Below are 21392 nucleotides of genomic sequence, written 5' to 3' on the forward strand. Positions count from 1 at the left end.
TTGTGTGATTATGTTGACATAACTTCTGTAATTACACACATGAGCACTTCATGCCAAGATATTTCTGACAGTTTAACAGAAAATTTTAGCATAAAATTCTCTCCAACTCAACTAGAAAATTCTGGCTTTTGAAGCTGCACTGTGTAACTTTTTGGTTGGGGGTTCATCACCTTCTTGTTTCTATGGATATATCATTGCTCTGCTTGGAATGTTCCACAGAATGACATTAACCAGCTCTATATTACATTTATTCAATCATAACTCAAAAATACCTAGAAAAATACTCATTCTGACTGTGAGCGTGGTTGCCTCTCCACTGATCTGACCTGTCACTTGTTTTGGCTCCCTGAAGATAAAAACGTTTAATCCTATACTGTGAAACATTCCAGACAAAACACTGACATCTCTATGGGAAAAAAGCATTTGACGGATCCTCCACCAGAAAAGTTACACAATGAACATTTCTTTCACAGCTTTCTGTAGCTAGAATTGATCGAGTTGTTCATGCTGGTTAAAATGTGAAGATATCAAAACCTGATACATGGGACCATATATATAGTTGGTATCCAAGTCTCATGATATAATATTGTCACGGTATGAACCTTACAGTACGATATTTATTGTGATATCATGGGAAAGCTCACAATATGTTGGGGAGCTCACAATTAGGGATGTAACAATATCCAAATCTCAATATCCAAATCAATATCCAAATACATTCTTTTTTCCTCATAAAATTCCTTGACAAGACTTAATCCAAAGAACTAAGATTTAAAAGTGCTTAGAATTGTTGCTTCTCCTTGTAGTCTGCACTGAAATGGAGCAAAGGATCATGGCCTATGTAGTTCCCGCTGTCTTTTTTTTTTTTTAGCTATTGTTGCACCATAACTCTTAATTTAAGCAAAGAGACATGTCCACGATATTATTGTGAGAACTTTGACAATACAGTATCAATATATTTTGGTTATTAGATCCCTAACAGTTGGTGGTTGTAATGGTTGTAATTCTTGGTAAAGAGATCATATTATTTATTTTCAGCACATTATAATGTTTAAAAACATGAGTGAATTCAATTTTTTTTACACATTTTTTTCAGCAAATATATCATTTTCAAACCAAAAAAGTTATCAATTCACTAAATATAATACCTATTGTACCTATTGTAATCAAAGTGCTATTCATTTCAAGTATACCAAGGTTTAAAGCTACCACTTGTCCGTTATTATTCAGAATAGTGACATCCTGCCATGAAATAAAATGTAAACAAATGGCTGCTTGTGTGTCAGCTGTCACATGTGAGCAGACCCAATCATGTTCTGTCTCAGGGGGTTGATTACTGTTTACTCCATGTCAAAGTCTCAAGGTGGGACAGTGGTGCAGCCATTGTTTGCTGTATGCACATTTGCCATATACCCTCAGCCTGACATCACCTCCTGTACACTTGATTACACAGTGCTGGCTTTAGACTTACCGTTATAGAACATTAAGTAAATCACCAAGGAAATGGGGCAAACCATGTCAAGGGCTTTTCATGTGCTGATTACGTTGAGAAAATAGAAATGTAATGTGTACAAGCTATAGAATACATGTGCTCATAAATAAGCCATTCAGGAACTAAAAACATTCTTCTTTGTGGGGAGTATAATTTATTTCCTACATTATAGTGCTTGATTTGTAATATGTGTTTTTTATGCCAGATGACTTACTGGAAGAACTATCCATTTTTGCACAGAGTTGTACATTACTGTATATTATTTCCTTTTTATTACCATATTATTACCTTTTCCTGTTTTTAAAATGTCTTTACACAATTTTGGAGTCAATCATTCATAATTTTAAGATTTTAAAGTGCTTAATAACCAGTGTCTGGAGCAAAGTGTCATTGTATATGTATTTCCCTCTGGTTATAAGGTACTGCAACAAAACAATGCATTTAAACAAAGGAGCTTATTGATATGCAGCATTATTGTGTGACTTTTAAATGATAAAATATCACAATACGTTGGTTTCGAGTCATTGTAGATTGTTTTAGACCAAACCAACTTTAACTTTCATTTAAAACTGAACTTTGTATTTCTGTGTCATCTCCAGGTCCAGTGGCAGTGATCAGCGGTGAGGAAGACTCTGCCAGTCCCCTTCATCATGTGAACCATGGGATTATAACGCCCTGTACGCTGGACGCAGGCCCCGACGCTGTGGTCATCGGGATGACCAGGATTCCTGTAGTGGAAAACCCACAGTATTTCAGGCATGGGCACAACTGCAACAAGCCGACTACTAGTAAGTGTATTTTTAGTAACAAAGTTGGCTATTGGTTTGTGGAATCACCAGTAAAAGTCCCACAGTATAACAAACTCCACAGGGATAACAGACTACAGCCCTTTGTAGGTTTTGATTTTGTCTTCTTTTTTAGAAGCCATTTTTCTATGAACTCTATGGGCAGAAAATCTCCAAATAACTATAATGTTTGGTTAGCATTAGCATTCTGCCCACATTCTCTGCATTCTAAGTAGTCAGTGATGAGGTAATTAGAATCTTGTTGATTGACAACCACTCCACTAACTAATAATATCCTCTTTATATGCCTTTATCTGTTTAAATCCTGTGGCTGACACATAATGGAATTCCAGCCATATTGTTAAGCCCAAACACTATTATCATAAACAATGTATAGTTATATGCAATATTAAAGTGACTACAACATCTGGCCAGAGAGGCACAAATCCACCACGGTGTCCTTACCACACACCTATTGTAATTTTCTGTTGATTATTTTAATAAGAAATGCCAGAGGCGTAATGTAATGCCTGTGTAGCAACTGCAGTCTTATGGCTTAGCATCTGTTAGCGCACTTTGAGTTTATTCTTCCTATAGACCTCAAAGCGGCCTCGTGCGTGTGCCTTTTGCTCTCCCTGGGGACCCATGTTCCAGGTTGGGCAAAGACAGGACCACTTTAAGGCCTAATTACTCACAATTACATCAACTGCTCAAGAGAATCCACACACAAAACAAAAGTGCCTGCAGCGGGTTTGTGGTTGGCGCCGGCTGCTCTGCTTCCAGATGAAACCCAAGACAAAACGGTTCTGTCTGGGAACGGCTCCACTTGTGCTTAAATGGAAGCGCGGCACAGCTGTGGAGTGTATCCGCCAACATGGCTTCCTTCAGCTTACATTGTTTACTTTCAAAATGGCCGACGGTCTGAAGACAGAGGTTGAGAAATCTGTTGCGGAGACAGGAAATCCCGTTTAGAGGCGATGAGGGTTCTTATGTATTATGAATGACATGAATTCTTAATGCTCGGCCGTTCACTGATTTATAACTTCTTGTGGCGTGCACGGGAGATCTGATGGCGACCTAATGAATAAATGACAGGAGGAGCAAATGAAACTTCCTGCCTGGGTAATCTGCATTCCCAATTCAAAAGCCTTACGTGCGCACCCGCCTGGAATATTCTCATCTGAACAATGCGTGTCATATCTTACCATTTTTAATTCAATTCTCAGAGAATGCCTGAAAAACATGCAAGAGGAAATTAAGATAGAATTTATCACAAGGTCATACGGTGGTCACAGTTTTCCCCCACTGGCTGAAAAACAGAATGACTGGGGCAGGATTTGTGCTGATCATATGGTGAATATGAATGTGGTGTGTACCCCCTGGATACACTTGGAAGCAGAGGAAATGACTTTGTGGCTGTAGATGTTGAAAGCTCTACCTGTGCTTGTGCTGCACTGTGTCATGTAGAATATAGGCTAGAATCTATACGTGATCTTATCTGTAAATATTAATATCAGAGACACCGTGGATATAAAGCTATGAATAACCTTGCAGAAAAGTTTGATGCAAATGTGATAATTAGTTTTGACATAAACTCATAGTGGAATTACAATAAGAGCTTTATTTGTTCCCAAACTAAGTAGAGTTGAAACCAAACTCATTTGAAAGTTCATACAGTCAGGTTAAGGTTACGTTTACACTAAAACTAATCACTGTATCACCATATCAGAAACAGTTTGTGTCTAGACACGTCATTTCTGTGTCTGCAATCAGAGCCTCCCTATCCACAGTAAAGCTAAACTGCCTGAAAATGCAAGTCACATGACTAGGCTGGCATCATGTCGTCACAATGTCACAATTTCACGTGGCCGGTAAAAACAAGGAAGTGGATCATCGTGTCTGAAGTTGCAGCAGCTGATTGCAGGAGCCGTCTTTTCATGAAACAACGACAAGATTCAGTTGTTACTGAATGTAACACTGGATTTTAAGATGAGCATGGCTACGTGGTTTCCCGTTTGTCTATGGTCTGTTTAAACTGTTTTCTTCAATAGCGTCACATGACCGATGTCATGAATCCAGTGAATCAAGAAGGCGCAAGTCACAGTGATGTGGTCCAATAAGGACGGCAACTAGAGCTCCTACGTTAGCGTATCAATGTTTTCAGGCGTCCACATAGTGCTGGATCAGATGCGTATTCAGATGGATTCGTGGGAGCTGGCGGCACCAGATCGTTCCGTCTCTGGAGCCATTTTCCATCGGATTAATGTGGACGAACACTGCATCCGCAACGAAAACGACTCAAATACATACTAGTGTGGATGGAGCCTAAGTCATCTGTCATCATATTACCTGGTCTATTTTGGCACATTGTGCATTGTGCTATTGTAAGGAGTGGTAGATAGTGCAATTGGTTTAATCGGTTAACCAATGGTACCGCTCCATCCTCTTTGTTGTCTGGCCACCCAAAACTTTGGATGATTGATTGTCACATGTTACGGTCCCTTTCAAGACTATTCTACATTCAAGGAGAAAGTAGAAGGGAAACACTGGTCAAGTAAACCTCTTTGTAGCTGCTCCATAGACACTGGAGAACAATTGGTATTCAGGTGCATGTTGAAAATGTAAAAATTCTGCAGATATCTTCTTAGACAATGACTGTCTTCAAGGGGATAGTGGGTTAGATGTGTTATGTTACATATTATTCAATAAGCATAAGGCAGAGTCGTAAGATACAGTCCCACAAGACCCAAGGTAGTAAGGAAGCAGAGACACCAAACAGAGGATGTGTCCATATATACAGAGAAGAGATCCAGATAAGATAGACATTTCTCAATACATGGAGATGCATTTGAAAAGATGCTCCTATACAGGAGATCTAAACATTCATGGATCCTGTGCCAGATGACTTTTCACTCTGATCTTCTTCGTGAGTATAGAGTACTACAGTGATGGCAGCTGCCTACCTCTGTGAATGTAAATGAAAGAGTAGACTGGTCTCACAGAATATCTAACAAACTATTAGAACAAAAAAACAAATATTTCCACACTTCTTTCTATATGTACTGTGTATTCAATGTTTTGTCAGTGTAATTATGACGACTATTTGACACAGTGATAAACCCGACAGAATGGTGATACTGTCCATGCCTGTGTAGGTGTTTCAGAATGATAATAAATTAGGACATAGCGCTTACCACTAAAACATAATATTATATCTTTTGCATAAGAAAAAGCCCTCAAAATGTTGCATAGTATATAACAGGAATCTGAAACGCATGAATACTTTAAGGCCCTGTGCATGATTTTTTTCCAAGTATTTGAGCATAATTTATCTTGCCCAAGTACAGATATATTGCACAAGCAGCTCATGTGTTCAAAATAAGTCTGCTGTGTACTGTCTGCATCTAATTATAAGGTGTTTTAATGTCAAACTCACCGCAGTGAGTGATTAGGATGCTCCGATTGCATAAGGTCAGTGAGGAAAAACTTTAGACCATTGCAAACCATTTAAAACAAACTAGTTAGCTCACGCCTTTAAAACCCTATTAAATGAACATCCACTACCCTGGTCCCAGAGATAACACTGCTCTTACAAGAGGCTCTGTCTGCATCCATTGTTAAAGAAATCTCTGTTTGGTGTACCGCCGTCACTGCCCAGGGGTCACTGGGTCTATAGTGTTGGACGTGTAGGTCTAGTGTAGTGCCAGATTCACTGTGGCCGCTTTATTGATAGCCGGCCACCGATCTATAATGTATTCATTCATTTACTTGAAAGCTTCTTATCCTAGAGAGGAGCAGCCATTTTGTTGTTGCGGTTTGTGTCACCGTGCTCACTGACAGAACACCTACAGTTCACCTAATCCCAGTGTCCATCAGACCAAGGCTAATATAATGACTATCTTGCATGACTATCTGAGTACGGGCGTATGGGTCATTTATATTGTCGCCCTGAGCTCACAGTGAGGACTACAGTAGGTGCACGCTGCCATCCCCTATCCCTGCTATGGTTAAAATAATGCATGTAATAGCAATAGTGTTCCAGAGAATGTACTGTTTCAGAATGAGTAAAGCAGAGCCCCTATCCTGCACAATACAGCCTGCGGTGTTTGTTAGCAAGAAAACAGAAATGCCAGAAACAAAAGATTAAGGGCCAAGGAGCGATTAAATAAAATGTTGTGCATGTGGAACGTTGTGTAAAACAGTGTGTTTAGTTTTGATATTACATTTTTAGCAAAGTGAGGCCAAAAAGGGAATTAGTTTTATTACAGTTACACATCCGCACATTTATTTGAAATTTTGTAAAGGGTGGCTCATCTGAATTTGGTGATTGTAAAAAATAATGGAAATTGCATCACTTTTTTTTTTTTTTTTTTTCACGTTTGCGAGACATTTTTAACACACAAACCCTGTGTAGTTAGGGTGAATTCTCTCAAACAGAAAACTGTTCCAGCTCGTGATGTCACGTGGTACAGGAGGTGCTCCACTCTGTTTTTAAACCCCATACACCTTCACTAGAATCATTTGGATCATTTCAGCCCTGTATAATTTCCAATCACTACTGAAGGTGAAAGGTATAGTTTTAAAACTGAAACAGAGCAATTTGAGCTTTGGAGTTTTAGACAGACTAATAATAAAGGAATACTCAAACATGTATCAATGAAACAAAACACAACTCCGGGTAGATTTTTTATGATGTAACAACATTATAACATGGCTTAAAGCTCACAAGAGTCAATTTTGCGTATATTGAATCTTTAACCAACCACTAAAGCCCTTTATGGGAGCACATCAGGACCATTATTTGTACAAAATATGTTTTTTTATTATTGTTATTTTCTTGTAACCTATAGTGTGATTAAACAACAATGTTCAATGCATGCACCTATTTGATCGCAGTTATATCTTTACCATCGTGGATTTTCCGGTCACTACGAAACATAATAGAACAAGATGAGCCATTCTGAGATACAGAGATACAACCATTAGCTCTGTTGTCATTCTGATCCCCATTGCCATGAAATTGGCTGGTAGTGAACTTATGGCCTGCACTTTAGCGGAGGTAAACAGGCCAACCATGCCTTATTAGGGCCATTGGTCGGGTTCATCTTTTTATTTATTTTTTTGCTCAGCACTGCATCGAACAAAGGCCGGTCCGAAGGAAATTTATCCGCATTAGCGAGATAAAGGCGGTAAAGGACAGAGGACAATACTTTAGCCTAATGACAGATGTGTATCTCTGTGTCTCCCGGCGAGTGCCTTTGTTTTATCAAGTCAGCGGCACTATTTTAATTACAGATTTGCCGTACCCCGCTGGACGAAATTAGACAATAGCTTTTGATGTGGATATATAAAAGAGAGTCTTTCATTACACCCATGTTATTAGCAGTATCGCGCATGTTCGTGGCATGGGCACACCGGACTCATCTGCCTTGTTCCATAATAGAGGCGTAATTGTGTTCAAGGTGGTGCATTTGAAGATCACAGCGTTTCCGGGGAGACAAGGAGTGACTAATTTGGCAGCCTGGGAACTCACCAAATAAATGAGAAAGGCAGAGCAGATTGATTGAAAGGCTGTTATCATTTGTATTCGCAGCTATGATTTCATGAATTATGGTTCGGAGCAGAACAACCCCACAGGCAAACAAGTGGTCTTTCAAGCAGCCTACTTTAATTAGTAAGCCATGAGAGACAGGCTATGGAATGTGCACATACAGCTCTATTCAAAAATGGTGCATCAGTATAGAGTATAGAGCCCGACCGATATGGATTTTGCTGTGGCCGATATGAAACCGATATAATGGGAGTTGGAGCTGCCGATAGCCGATATAATCGCCGATATATTTAGTGATGTAAAAATTCACTGTAAATGTTGAATTGTTTAAAAAACTTAGGTTTGGCTCTGGTGGATTTTAAATTGGGTTTATTTAGGCAACATTTATTGTTATTCTGCCTCTTTACATCATATTTACAGACAGTAGGTTGGTTTAATGGCATTTTTGCATCGCATTCTAGACACTAGTGATGGGTATTCCAGTTCTTTTTAGAGAACCGGCTCTTTTGGCTCGGCTCACTAAAAGCTGCTGGTTCTTTTGGCTCCCAAGTGGCTCTTCAGATTGTTTTGTTGCAAGCAGGTCTAAAGCACGTCTAAAGCAGGACTGAATCAGGACTGAACCAGGTCTAAACCAGGACTGAAAAAGGACTAAACCGGGACTTATTTATTTTATGCTAAACTACAGCCAAATATGCTCCTTTTTTTTATCCTATGCACACGCAAATTTCTCAAAGTTTCGTTTTCAGCCGCTGCTGCTGTCAAACCACGAGTCTGCACGCGGCGTGAAGAGAAAAAAAGTGAGAGAAAGAGAAAACACGACTCCCAGTAAGGATCAGGCTCCCGTCGTTCGCTTCAAAGAGTCGGCTCTAAGAGTCATTTCGTTCGCGACCGACCCATAACTAGTAAAGAAACAATCGCTATTAGCCTTTAGCCGTAAATACGTGCGCGCCGCGGTAATTAATTATATGCGCAAATGTCATAATTCACACGTCTGTTCACAGCTCATTTACATATCAATGCAGGTCCAGTAACAAATATACGGCCAATACAATCAATTTACAATAGACCAATAGAAAACAGTCTGTTTATGTGCGTGAGCTACAGCAGCTAACCCATAACAAATCACCAAAACTAGCTTCAAAGTCGACATATTTCCAACACTCAGCGCTCACACAGGCTCCTCCTCACATCACAAGTCTGCACTAATAAATGTCCTTTTAATCCAGACTCAAACCGATTGTCCGTAAAAAGAATATAATCTCAGTGTTGCGCACCACTGCGGGTGTAAACAAACACACGTGAATGACGCGACTCTGTGGTGTGTTCAGGGACAGTATGGACACACACAGACAAATAACTCCGTAGATAAATACTGATGCGGAGCCACATATTAGGACATTTATCTGTCTGTAAATTGGATTAAAAGAACTGAATGTAGAGAGTCTAAGATTTTTAACGATGTATCACATGCTCATGTGAAATATCGGCCCCTATCAGCAAGCATATCGGCCGATAGCCGATATGCCTCCAGGTGCCCATATCAGCCGATAATATCGGCCAACCGATATATCGGTCGGGCTCTAATAGAGTAAAAGAGTTATTGAGTTTTTTCCCGCAAAGTAACATGTTGTGGGAATATCAGTTATAATGCAATTCTATATTAGTTATTCACAATTGAATATGAACAATGTACAGGTATCAAAAAAACATCTTTAAGGGGTTCATATTATGCTATTTTCTGATCTATGTTATAATCTTGTTTCCTGATCACAGTCATATCTTGGATTTGTGTTTTGTTTCATTCACATTTTTAACACACAAATCCTAGCCAGGCTGGCGCCACCTAGTGCCTCCTCTCAATTTCATTTCTCTCCAACGACTAGGTCAGGAATCGGAATACACTAGACGGTTTGCAACTTTGGAAGCACGAGTCCGAGCACCAGCCAATCAGTAAATATCCCTACATTCTGTAATAGCAACGATTCCCAGATCAAGGATTTAAAGCCAGAAGAAAGAGAATGTTTGGTGAATTTTATCAAGGGGAAAGACATTATTGTCCTTCTTCCTACGGGATTTGGGAAAAGCTCAATATACCAGTTAGCCCCGTTAGCGGTGTATTACATACATCACAACCAAATAGCAGCGAATGGTTAAATAAAAAAAGTACCTGCCTGTCGTCGAGCGAACGAATCCTAATGCTGCAAGGTTTCCACAAAGTGAAACACAAAGCTACACAAATCCTGCATATTTAGGCAGAGTTCTTCTCTCAAACAGAAAAATTCATTCCACCTTGTGATGTCATGTGGGAATACAGGAAGTGCCCCACTGGGTTTTTAAACTTAAACTATATTTTCACTAATAATCATTTGGATGATTTTACCCCTAGAAATGACAATCTTTAATAAATAAATGGTAAAAGGTAGTTGGTAAAATATCACTACATGACATCACAAGGTGGAACAGAGCATTTCAAGCTTTGGAGATGTAGACAGACTAATAATAAAGGGTTACTGTGAACAACTCTGGGTATGTTTTTGATGAGGTAATAACATTGGGGTAGACTGACAGAAGCCAAGCTGGCCATCTGCGCTGTTGACCCCAATGATCACCATCAATCTCCCACTCACACACCACATACAAAAGACAAGGCGGGTGAAGTGTCTAGTCATAGTTGGAATTGAATCGGCAACCTTTAGGTTTGTAGGCATCAAACCCTACAGCCACTGATGTGCAGCATCCTAGGTTTTTTGGTATAGAAGACACTGTATGCAGTAAAAACATGATATAGTGGATTGCCTGCACTCAAGGACAGAACAACATTAAAAATGCATAAAGAAATACACATTGGCGTTGCTCAGGGAAATACACATGCTTTCAAAAACAACACATCTTTGCAGGGCTTTTATGTAAAAATAGAACCAGAGGGGAGTGGGTGTGCACAGCGGTGACTAACATGTGTAGTGCCATATACTGCTAGTCTAGACTTTAAGAAACATCCCCTGAGCTTCATGTGTGAAGTACTTACTGCTTAAGTGTACTTTATGCTTCTACTTTAATCCTGCAATAACGCTGCAACATTGTGCTAGAGGACGGAATTGCCAAAAGGAAATCAATCACATCTTCATCGTATTGTGCTTTTTGTAGTTTATTCATCTGAAACAATGGGTACAGTTTTATGGCCAGTAAAAATCAGATAACTAGAACGATCCGATAAACGAATAATTTGATCATATTTTGTACGTGCACAAAAGAAATCAGTCATCAGTATTACTTGGTAACGTGTCAGTTAATCAATGGATTTTAATTACCTTTCAAACTTAAAAAATCACATAATATGCATTCTGTTGTGTTTAATTCCATTCTAAAGATGATTTTGACACCTTGGTGTAAGTATTTTACATTTTCTTACCTTAAAATACATGTGAAAACACATTTTATAAACTACACTTCTGTTTCCATTGAGGTGTATAGGCATTAGAGCTCCCTCTGCTGTCAGGAACAGGAATGAACAATTAGAAAAAAAACAAATTAACCTATTAGACAAAATGAATGCTATGCTAATAATTCGCTGTGAATACAGTTTGACCGCAGATGAGTCCAGTGATGGTTTAAGGACATAGATTCAGAACTTTTACCTATCCTACCTAGTAATCCCGGTAAAATGCAAACAGAGCAGTAGATGACTTTGGAATAATACTGGGTTAATGAAACAAGCATAATATGTGTCCTTTAACATTTGATTGCCCTTTTTTGCATAATTTTCCTTGTCAAAATCAAAACAAATCAGATTGAGTAATCTGATTTCTTTGTAACTGTTTACATGACATTTCAATAATCGGATAACTCAGGAATCAGATAATGATCAGATTTCAGTGTACATTTAGACATAGCCAGTGTTCAAGTCTAGGCTGGGAGCAGTGTGGTCCAACAGCAAATGGTCTGCAGCTGTCCGGAGATGCCAGCTGACACAGGCTCCGGTCTGCAGTGGCTGTATAATGGTGCAGAGATTTGTGGAGGTGTTTTGGATGAGTGTCTTGCCTTGACGCATTTGCAAACTGCTCCGGTACATTGAGAGCCAGGGCTTCCATTTCAATAAGGGATGCTCTTAAAATGTTAATGGACAGGTGCAGAAATAGAGGTAGAAAGTTGTAATCTCAAGAGGAATTCTGTTGAGCTTTGTCAGTATAGATATAAAAGCTACAGTACACACCAAAAAGATGAATGAAAAACATCAGCAAATGTAAATGATTTTATGCCGGTTTAAATCAAAATGTCCACTGCTTACTGACTGATACTGACAGTAAAGCTTTGGTTATTCGGAAACCTAGTCTATGTGTATAGCTTAGAGTTGATTTGTTAGTAGTTAAAGGTGCAGTATATAACTTTTCTGGAGGAGGGTTCATCACCTGCTTGTCTGTATAGAGCTTATTTTATATATATAGAGATATTTTTTAAACACGAAATGGATTCTGACATATTGTATATATCAATATAATGCTGATATTTAATTCTGATTTCACTGCTTTGCTTGTATGTGCCCCCACCTCCTTGGTTTTGTGAGCCCTTGCCTTGTGTGTTGTCTCATTCATTACTCACTACAGCTGTGAATGCTGAAAGCTGGTGCCAACCAAAAGCTTCTAGCACCACAAACCTTTTCCACCATTTACAGACTCAACATCAGCAGCCTCTGTCACAGAAAGAACACACATATTCCACTGAGTTGTGTTGTTAAGTCTGACAGAAGCTGATCACATCAGGGCACAAGGAGTGAACTGTTTTTCAGCGCTAATAGTTTGTGCAAATTAGCCATGTGATTTTAAGTTTCATTTCTGTAAAATGTAAACAAATGTGCTCAAAACTACATTAAACATATCATAATCTCAAACGGGCTGACGTGGCTCTATAATTAGTAATATGTTATTAGGTTCTTTTTTTTAGACCTAGAGTGTTATTTCATACCTGAAAAAAAGAACCTAATAACAGAGAATATCGGAAGACCAAATGAATCTCATTGGACTATAATTAGTAATGTTTTATATGTTGTAATGTTTGGTAATGTAAAGTTTATTAATACAGAAGACTTTAATGAATAATCTGCTGCAGTGTAACTTGTGCAATAGTATTTGGAAACGTTGGGTTTGATCTGTGCAGTGGCTTGTGTGATACCTCATAGCTCCTTGCCGCTGATGAAGAACATGGATCTGTTCAAATAAGGAACCTCCCAAGCTTCCTCTGCTAAAAGAGCTCATGTTTATGGTTACCGTATGGTTAACAGAGTTAATGCAAAGATGAGCTTGAACTGAGGTGATATTTTTGAATGAAAAGAAGGCAATATGTATTATTTCTTCCTTCATTTTACAGTTAAATTATTATTTTTGTATACATGGATTTTTTTTTTTTTTTTTAATGTCACAGAAGCACTTTGTTCCTACATAAATGATCTACCTCTTTGCCCTTCATTAAAAAAGACCTTGTGGAATTTGGCATATTTGTTTTTGCAGTAGGTTTTGGGAGGTTGTTTTTCCTGTACAGATATCGAGATATATATCTTACATCAAAATATAGCAAAATATATCAATTCGGGATGGGCATTCGATGAAATTTTCTTAATCGATCGTCGAGAGAATTAATGATCGATTATCGATTAATCATTAACGTTTTTATATTAAAATGATCGTCATTATTATTACTGTCTGCACTCCTAATCTGCATAAATAAATTCAACTTTACGACAAATAAACCGTAACCACTCTAGAGCCACATCAGCCCGTTTATTATAATGTGTTTAATTCAGTTTTGTTCAACTCTCACTGAAACGAAACTTAAAACCACATCGCTAATTTTCATAAACTAAGCAAAGATAAAACTACAACTCTTATGCGCTGATGCGGTCAACTTCTGTCGGATTAAAAGACATGACTCAATGGAATACAGGTTAGTGTGACCATATTTGCATTTGTCAAAACCAGGACACCGTACGGGGGGTGGGAGGTGGGGACTCGTCATTGACATTGCGCTTCTCTCACCTGGCAAAGCTTTTTCACACTGGACACCGAACCATATGTGCTGCTTTAAACACTGTGCACATGGACTCACACTTGTCCCGACCAGAATGGAAAGTGTGGAAATTCTTGTACAAGTCATCGTTAAATACGCATATGCACTTCGGTACGTTGCAGGCGGACTGACTGTTTGTGTTTGCTCCCTCCTTCTGAGTGCAGAGAGCTACTTGTACGGACCCCCGTTTGGTCACGCTACGCACAGCAACCTGCATTCGGTTTGTCGATTAAAATGTATGTAATCAATGAAATTCTTAATGATCAATTAATCAACTAATCATGCCCATCCCTAATATCAGTATATATATTTTGCTCCATATCGCCCAGCCCTACTTGCAAATGGTTTTCCCTACTGTATTCAACACATATTTATTAGGTAAATTCAGAACAGTTAAACCTGATCATTTTGATTAGTGTCCACTGACCAAACCCAATATTCATTTAATTTGCTCCTCATCTATATTAAACATTAAAGGTGTTTAGAATAGTGTGATGTCATCTAAAATCCAGTAATTGTTCTGCTTGGAATGTTCCACAGTAGGACATTAAACATATCTATTTAGCATTTATTCAGCTACTGGTGTTTTATAGCTCAAAAATATATTGAGGCATTTTCCACATATCTGACTTGTAATTTGGCCTCGCCTTGGAATCGTGTCATCTCCATGGAAACAAAGAGCTGACGGACTAAACTAAAAGTTGCAGTGTACGCCTTTAATTACTTTGTTAATTAATTGCTTGTCAATGTCAACACCAAATTGGTACAAACTGAGAAAGTGCTACTTACAGCATAGAATTAAATAGTACAATGATGAAATCGGAGGCAAAGTACGCAGGCAGAGGAGAGTTTGAGCTAATACTAAGCAGGTAAGTCTAGGTAAAAGGAAAAAAAAAATATGATAAGCTTAACTTTTCAGAAAAATCTCCTGAAAGGTGGGGCTGGGTTGGAAACAAAAGGATAATGGAAAATTGTAGTTTTAAATAGAATCTCAGTCTGGAAAAAAAAATAATTACATGCAGTTCAGTTGTGGAAATTGGCAATGTAAGATTCAAGTTAATTTATTCTGAGTTGGTAACAGATCTTTTGGATTAAAAAGTCTAATTGAAAAAGTCTAAAAACCAACAAAATAAAACACTGTTACTTTTTCTTGTCTATTTTTTTCGTGCCCTACACTTCTGTCATCATCTCATTTTCCTCTTTGCTTTCCTCATCATCCCATTGTCCTCTTCCTCTCCTCCTCGTCTAATTGTTCCCTTCACTCTCCTCATCCTCTCATTGTCCCCTTCACTCTTCTCATCATCCCCTTTATTCTCTTCTTCTCATAGCCCTCTTCACTCTCCTCATCCTCTCATCACTCCCTTCACTCTCCTTATCCTCTCATAGACGCCTTCAATGTCCTCATCCTCTCATCGTTTCCTTCATTCTCTTCATCCTCTCATCGTCCCCCTCACTTCCCTCATCCTCACATCATCGCCCTCACTTTCCTCATCCTCTCATCATCGCCCTCACTTTCCTCATCCTCTCATCGTTTCCTTCACTCTCTTCATCCTCTCACCGTCCCCTTTACTGTCCTCATCCTCTTATTATCTCCTTTACTGTCCTCATCCTCTCCTTGTCGCTTTCACTTTCCTCATCCTCTCATCGTCCCTTCACTCTTCTCATCCTCTCCACTCTCTTCATCCTCTCATCGTCCCCCTCACTTTCCTCATCCTCTCATCGTCCCTTCACTCTCTTCATCCTCTCATCGTCCCTTCACTCTCCTCATCCTCTTATTATCTCCTTTACTGTCCTCATCCTCTCCTTGTCGCTTTCACTTTCCTCATCCTCTTATCATCGCCCTTACTTTCCTCATCATGTCATCGTCCCCTTCACTCTCCTCATCCTCTCATCGTCGCATTCACTCTCCTCATCCTCTCATCGTCCCTTCACTCTCCTCATCCTCTCATCGTTTCCTTCACTCTCTTCATCCTCTCATCATCCCCTTTACTCTCCTCATCCTCTCATCGTCGCTTTCACTTTCCTCATCCTCTCATCGTCCCCTTCACTCTCCTCACCCTCACCTCTACCACCTCCAGTGTCCAGGCCCCAGTGGAAAGTTCTCTCCTTTCGCTGCGCCCTTTATTCACAATGTCTTCTGCTGGGGTCTGAGCGCCAAAACTAACTCATTCAATAAAACTACTAATACTTTCTCTTTTTGTATGAGTCTCTCCAGGTTGAAATATAGTTCTCCAGTCTCTGCTAACATATGCATTCCCTTTAGTGAATTTGCTCGGCCTGTTCATGCCTCTAGGGAGCGGGCTTGTGTTAGTGGGGTCTCTGGTGGGCCGGGACAAATGAGCTGCAGCCTGAATTTGAAGAGGTTTCAGTCGACCACTCTGCTACTGCTGTGGACACAAGCGGGGTTTGACCGCAGAGCAAAGTGAAGGTTAAACTAGCTGGTCAGGGCCACTGTTCATCTGAGCGTGCTAAAGATCTGAAACCTAAAACAGGATTGTGGATAGACTTTGAAGTAGGGCTGTGCAATAGTTTGAATTGTAATCGAGATCGAGATTCAGTCATTTCTGATTAATCGTCCATGATATTTTCGTGTCATTTTAAGTGTCCTATATTACACAAGACTGACTCTTGTGAGCTTTAAGGCATCTTATTTTTGCCTTCCTTAAAAACCTACCTAGAGTTGTGTTTTGCTCATTAACACTTGTTTGAGTAATCGTTTATTATTAATAGTCTGTTTCCATGTCCAAAGCTCCACCTTGTAATGTCACAAACTTTTACCTTTAGTTCAGTGCCAGTTCTACGTCTGAAATTATCCAAATGATTCTAGTGAAGGCGTATGGAGTTTAAAAACACAGTGGAGTACTTCCTGTTTTCTGTTTGAGAGAAGAACTCAGCGTAAATTTGCAGGGTTTGTGTGTTAAACATATGTGAATGAAACAGAACACAACTCCAAGTATCTCAACAGAATTTATCCCTCTTAGAGCATCTGTACTAGCCTGATTCATCAGCCGGTTTTACTTCGTTTCACTTCGTACAAACTGTCTGACCTTGCAGCCTTAGAATCGGTGCATATTGTCGGCCATTTAAGTTGGATTTGCCAATAGACATAATAGAAAAATTATGTTATGTTACTGACCACTTTTTATATATGTTTTTATAGCGAGCATCTATAATCATTTAAACCAGTGGTGCTTAAGATGTCGATCACGATCCACCACTCGATCGCCAAAGTAGTGTGGGTAGATTTCGTTTACTCGACGGTAGGCAAGTACTTTTTATCATTTAACCAATCGCTACTATTTGGTCGTGACGTATGTAATGCGCCGCTAATGGGGCTAACTGGGATATTAAACTTTTCCCACTTCTTCCCACTTCCCCAACATTTTCTTTGTTCTGGCTTTAAACCCTCAGTCTCTGGAATCGTTGACAACACTGAATGTATGACTCTTGGCTGATTGGCTGGTGCCCGAACTTGCACTTCCGGGGTTTTTGTGAACTGTCTAGTGTATTCTGATTCCTGACCTAGTTGCTGGAGAGAAATGAAATTGAGGTGAGGCACTAGGTGGAGCCAGCCTGGCTACATCTGTACTGCTATTTTTAACTTTTTTATGACCCAGTGAATTGCTCTACCTTTTTTCTTCTTCTGACAAATCCAGGGATGTTTGTGATGAGGAAACTACATTGTAACATAAATCAGAAAATAGTGTAACTATTTAATCAAGACGCCTACAACCAATACCTTTGTCAGTAAACACATACAGTTTGGAGCACGAGTCAAGAATGTGATGATTAAAAGTCTGTATTGTTTCTGTTGAGACCTTTGAGAGAAACTTTGAGAGAGAGAAATTTTGAAAGTCATTTATAGGGATTCATCGATCTAACTTTTGCGATGCCAGTATCTGTACTTTAAAGTTCCTTATTCCTTCCTCAAGTTTGTTTTTTCACCAGTAGATGGCAGATGTAAAACTTGTTCCCCCTTCTCTCACTTGGCTCATCTGTTGTTTCTGGTCTTCTTCTATCAGGCCAAAGTTGGTACACTATCAGAAAGAAGTAACATAAATAGCATCTAATGGTGTTATGTGAGAATGCAGCATGTTATCTGTTCATACCCGATATGAACAGAAAAAAACAAAAAAACAACAATGCGTAACTTGTTACAGGCTATATCCAATTTTGATGTAACAACAGATTTTATTTTTTTTTTAGCATCCAATTAAAGGCCCAGTATTTGTATCAATGTAGCCTTACACTGAACTAACATTAATCATTTGTTGTAATGTAAATAATAATGCATTTAGAGATAAAGCCCCACATCACAATACATAGTACATGCCCCAAGTCTGTATTGTTTCAGAAACTTTGCTTCTGAGTTGTTAAAAATCATTATTCTTAGATCAAAATGTTTCCTGTAAGAAAAAATATGGTGTCATAAACCAATATAGGAAATATCTTATACAGTTTGACTCCACTGATCTTGTGTCCTGATAAGACGAAAGAAGCATATTGTTTTCCTACACAAGAATATTATACAGATTGTAATAGGCAGACTTTATGTTTCTGTAAATAATAATGGTGATGTAACACACTGGTTCAGATCAATAGGTCTTGGCAGAGCTCCATGGTGTGTCTTTCTCTAAAATCTCCAGCTGCACTGCTCTATGACTACAAAAGTAAGTAACCAACGTCAGGCCAAATGATTAGAATGTGCTACTTTGAGCAGCCTTAGAATTAAATTGTATCTTGTTTCTTAAATGTAGAGTAAATGCTTGACTTGAGGTAACAAACTAGCAAACAAACAAACTTTATTGTAAGCAGCCCTGTGCATTGATTATATGGAGAGGGGGAAGAGTATCTGTGCGTATTGCCATTTAAGTTGGATTTGCCAATAAACATAATAGAAAAATGTTGTTATGTTACTGACCACTTTTTATATATGTTTTTATAGTGAGCATCTATAATCCTTTAAACCAGTGGTGCCTACCACTCGATCACCAAGGTCCGACACTCAACAAGTGCAATCATATAACGTCCGCTGCTGTTGGCAATAAACTTGTACAGGCGGGAGCGTGCAAGAGTGTCCGGGAGTGTGCTGTAGCCTGTGCACTCATTTGGAACCCGTGGATATTGTGCGGCACATTACAAACACACACGCTTCCTACGCATGGCTTGTCTGCAACAGCCTGTGTCCTCGTGCACCAGCATGTATCACTGGGCAGGTTCAACTTTTTAAAACATCCTACCAGTGCATCTGCCTCATGTCGGCGCATCGCTCCTCATCTTTTCACGCTTTCGCTCCTCGCCGAGTACAGCGCACACAGGATCCTTCCACAATATGCGCTCATTAGAAGGGCAATACTAAGCAGAAACGAATCTAAATTGATGTTACAGTGTTGTCACAGAGGATGCCTACAGCACAGAACAGACCTACGACATGTGGTTGAAGTTTGTCTAATAAAAGTCCACAAATCTGTATTTGTATCTGCATCTGTATTTGCCACGATGTGCGTTTGGTTTGGTAAATGTGCAGAGGCTAAATTTCACTGCAAAACCAGTAAGAGAATGCAAATCCAGTTAGGAACTTGAAAAAACAAGTTTAAAAAATCCTACCCACTTTCTTCACTTTTTTCACAGTTTTCTATAAAGTGCCAGTAGAAGTTCTCTTAAAGAAGGGGTTCTCAAACTGTGAGTGAGAGTCCAAAAAAGAGGTGCAGAGTGTTTAAGTGCAGCACAGTTTGCTTGGCTTTGTAGTAGGTAGATCATTTTGACTTGGTAGCTTGCATGCTGAAAAAGTGTGGGCACCTCCGCTTTAAACCATACAGTGATCCATATTAACCTTATGATTAACGTATTTCTATGATGACCCACTTCATCTGGAACATTTATTACATTTCTATGACGCAACAATCTGGGTAAGATGGAAATTGAGCATTTTTGAGTGCTCAGAGAAGATGATTTAGGATTAATGGATTAATGAAATAAGCATAATATACATCCTTTAACATGTATTCTTCCATTTTCGTCTTTGCCATATTAAATCACCCTTTTTTGCATAATTTTCCTTGTCCTCAAAGCCAAAAGAAATCAGATTACTCACATTGTGGTTAGAAATTGGATTTTGAAGCTAGCTTCTATAATCCTTTGAACCATACAGGGATCCATATTAACCTTATGAACATTGTATTTTTATGTTGACCTATTCTCATTTGGAACTTTTATCACAATTCGACATTCAACTGTGGTGGAGTTTCTAGTATTTCACTTGCCAATACGCTTTCTAGGATTGCTAGTGTCACATAAGAGGAAAGATACACAGAAAGTCAAACAGTGAACTTTTGGGGAGCTGTGTGAGGAAAACTTTGCCTTATTGCGTTCTTATACCCTTCTTCAATCTCTGCTGCTGAAGGACGACAACCGACCACATTTTCCTTTTCATGTAACCTGGGAAATTGTAGTTCCATACAGTATTGACACAGATCCTAAGTATGACCAGTATGGATTCCAACGGATGGAATTAGAAAGCAAACTGTTAATATTTCCCCCAAAATACTTTCAGAAGTACAGAGAGAAGAAATTGTCGGGGAAAGATGCGAGATAAGTCTGGGAGCTTTTCCGACTTGAGAATTTTTTATCAGCCGAGGAAGTGTCAGAAACATTTGGCCTGCGAATTCCAATAAAAACCCATTCTAAAGTGTGCGTATATGTGTGCGTGTGTGTGTGTATTGACTTGGGGTTGTTGTTGTGAAGTTTCCAAGAGCAGATTTAAGGCGGATGAAGCGTCGACAGCACTGATGTGTTCCTGTCTCTCATGGGCCTCTCATCCGCTGCCAATTTTTTTATATATATATATTTATTTTTTTCTGATCTACTTTCAAACTGGGACATTTCTACATATTTTACAGTGGTTAAGATATCATTCAGCGGTCCCACTAACAGATTTATTGAGGATGTTCTAAACACCAGATGGTCTAAGCGAAGGACAAATGAAAAATAGACATAAAAATCTTTGCCAGTCGCCTTTAGTAATAAGTTTATGCATAATTCAGATGGTTTTGGCGATGGGTAGAGAGTCAGTGAATTAGTGAATTATAGCAGATCTGCGGAAGCCATTAGGTACGCAAAGTTTTACGACTTTATAAACTCGATGATTTTAAAATGATAGATATGGGCCACATCATTTTCCACTTATTTCCACTCACGAGAACATTGTTAATTTTATTTTATTTTTTTCTTTAGAAGTCTTTTTTTTTTCAATTTCCTTTTGACAATTTTCACCATTTGGGCCTTGTTTTTGTGAGTAATAAATTGAACTCTGCGAACCCTTTTCTTGTTCACTGACAGCTATTGTGGAGTGGTGCTAACAAAACAACAACTGCAGAGTTTTCACATTATGATATATTCAAACTTTTAAAATTTTACTAGTATTATTAAATTTTACACTGGTATGTCACATTTAATTTTGAGGTCATAACTTTGTAATATGAATTAATGGCAAAGTATGAAACTTTTT

At 38.9% G+C, this 21392-nt stretch overlaps 1 protein-coding gene across 2 annotated transcripts in view; it reads left to right on the forward strand.

The window, feature by feature from the left end:
• ntrk3b (neurotrophic tyrosine kinase, receptor, type 3b) overlaps positions 1-21392 on the forward strand; it is a 279414-nt gene that overhangs the window by 212920 nt on the left and 45102 nt on the right. For both annotated transcript variants that reach the window (XM_055154591.1, XM_055154590.1), the window contains exon 12: positions 2092-2280. In XM_055154591.1, coding sequence (XP_055010566.1) covers positions 2092-2280 — 189 coding nt within the window. The remainder of the gene's footprint in view (positions 1-2091; positions 2281-21392) is intronic.

This window comes from Boleophthalmus pectinirostris, unplaced genomic scaffold, assembly GCF_026225935.1.
Source record: "Boleophthalmus pectinirostris isolate CB_2022bp ecotype Guang Dong unplaced genomic scaffold, ASM2622593v1 HiC_scaffold_19, whole genome shotgun sequence".
Classification (NCBI taxonomy): Eukaryota; Metazoa; Chordata; class Actinopteri; order Gobiiformes; family Gobiidae; genus Boleophthalmus; species Boleophthalmus pectinirostris.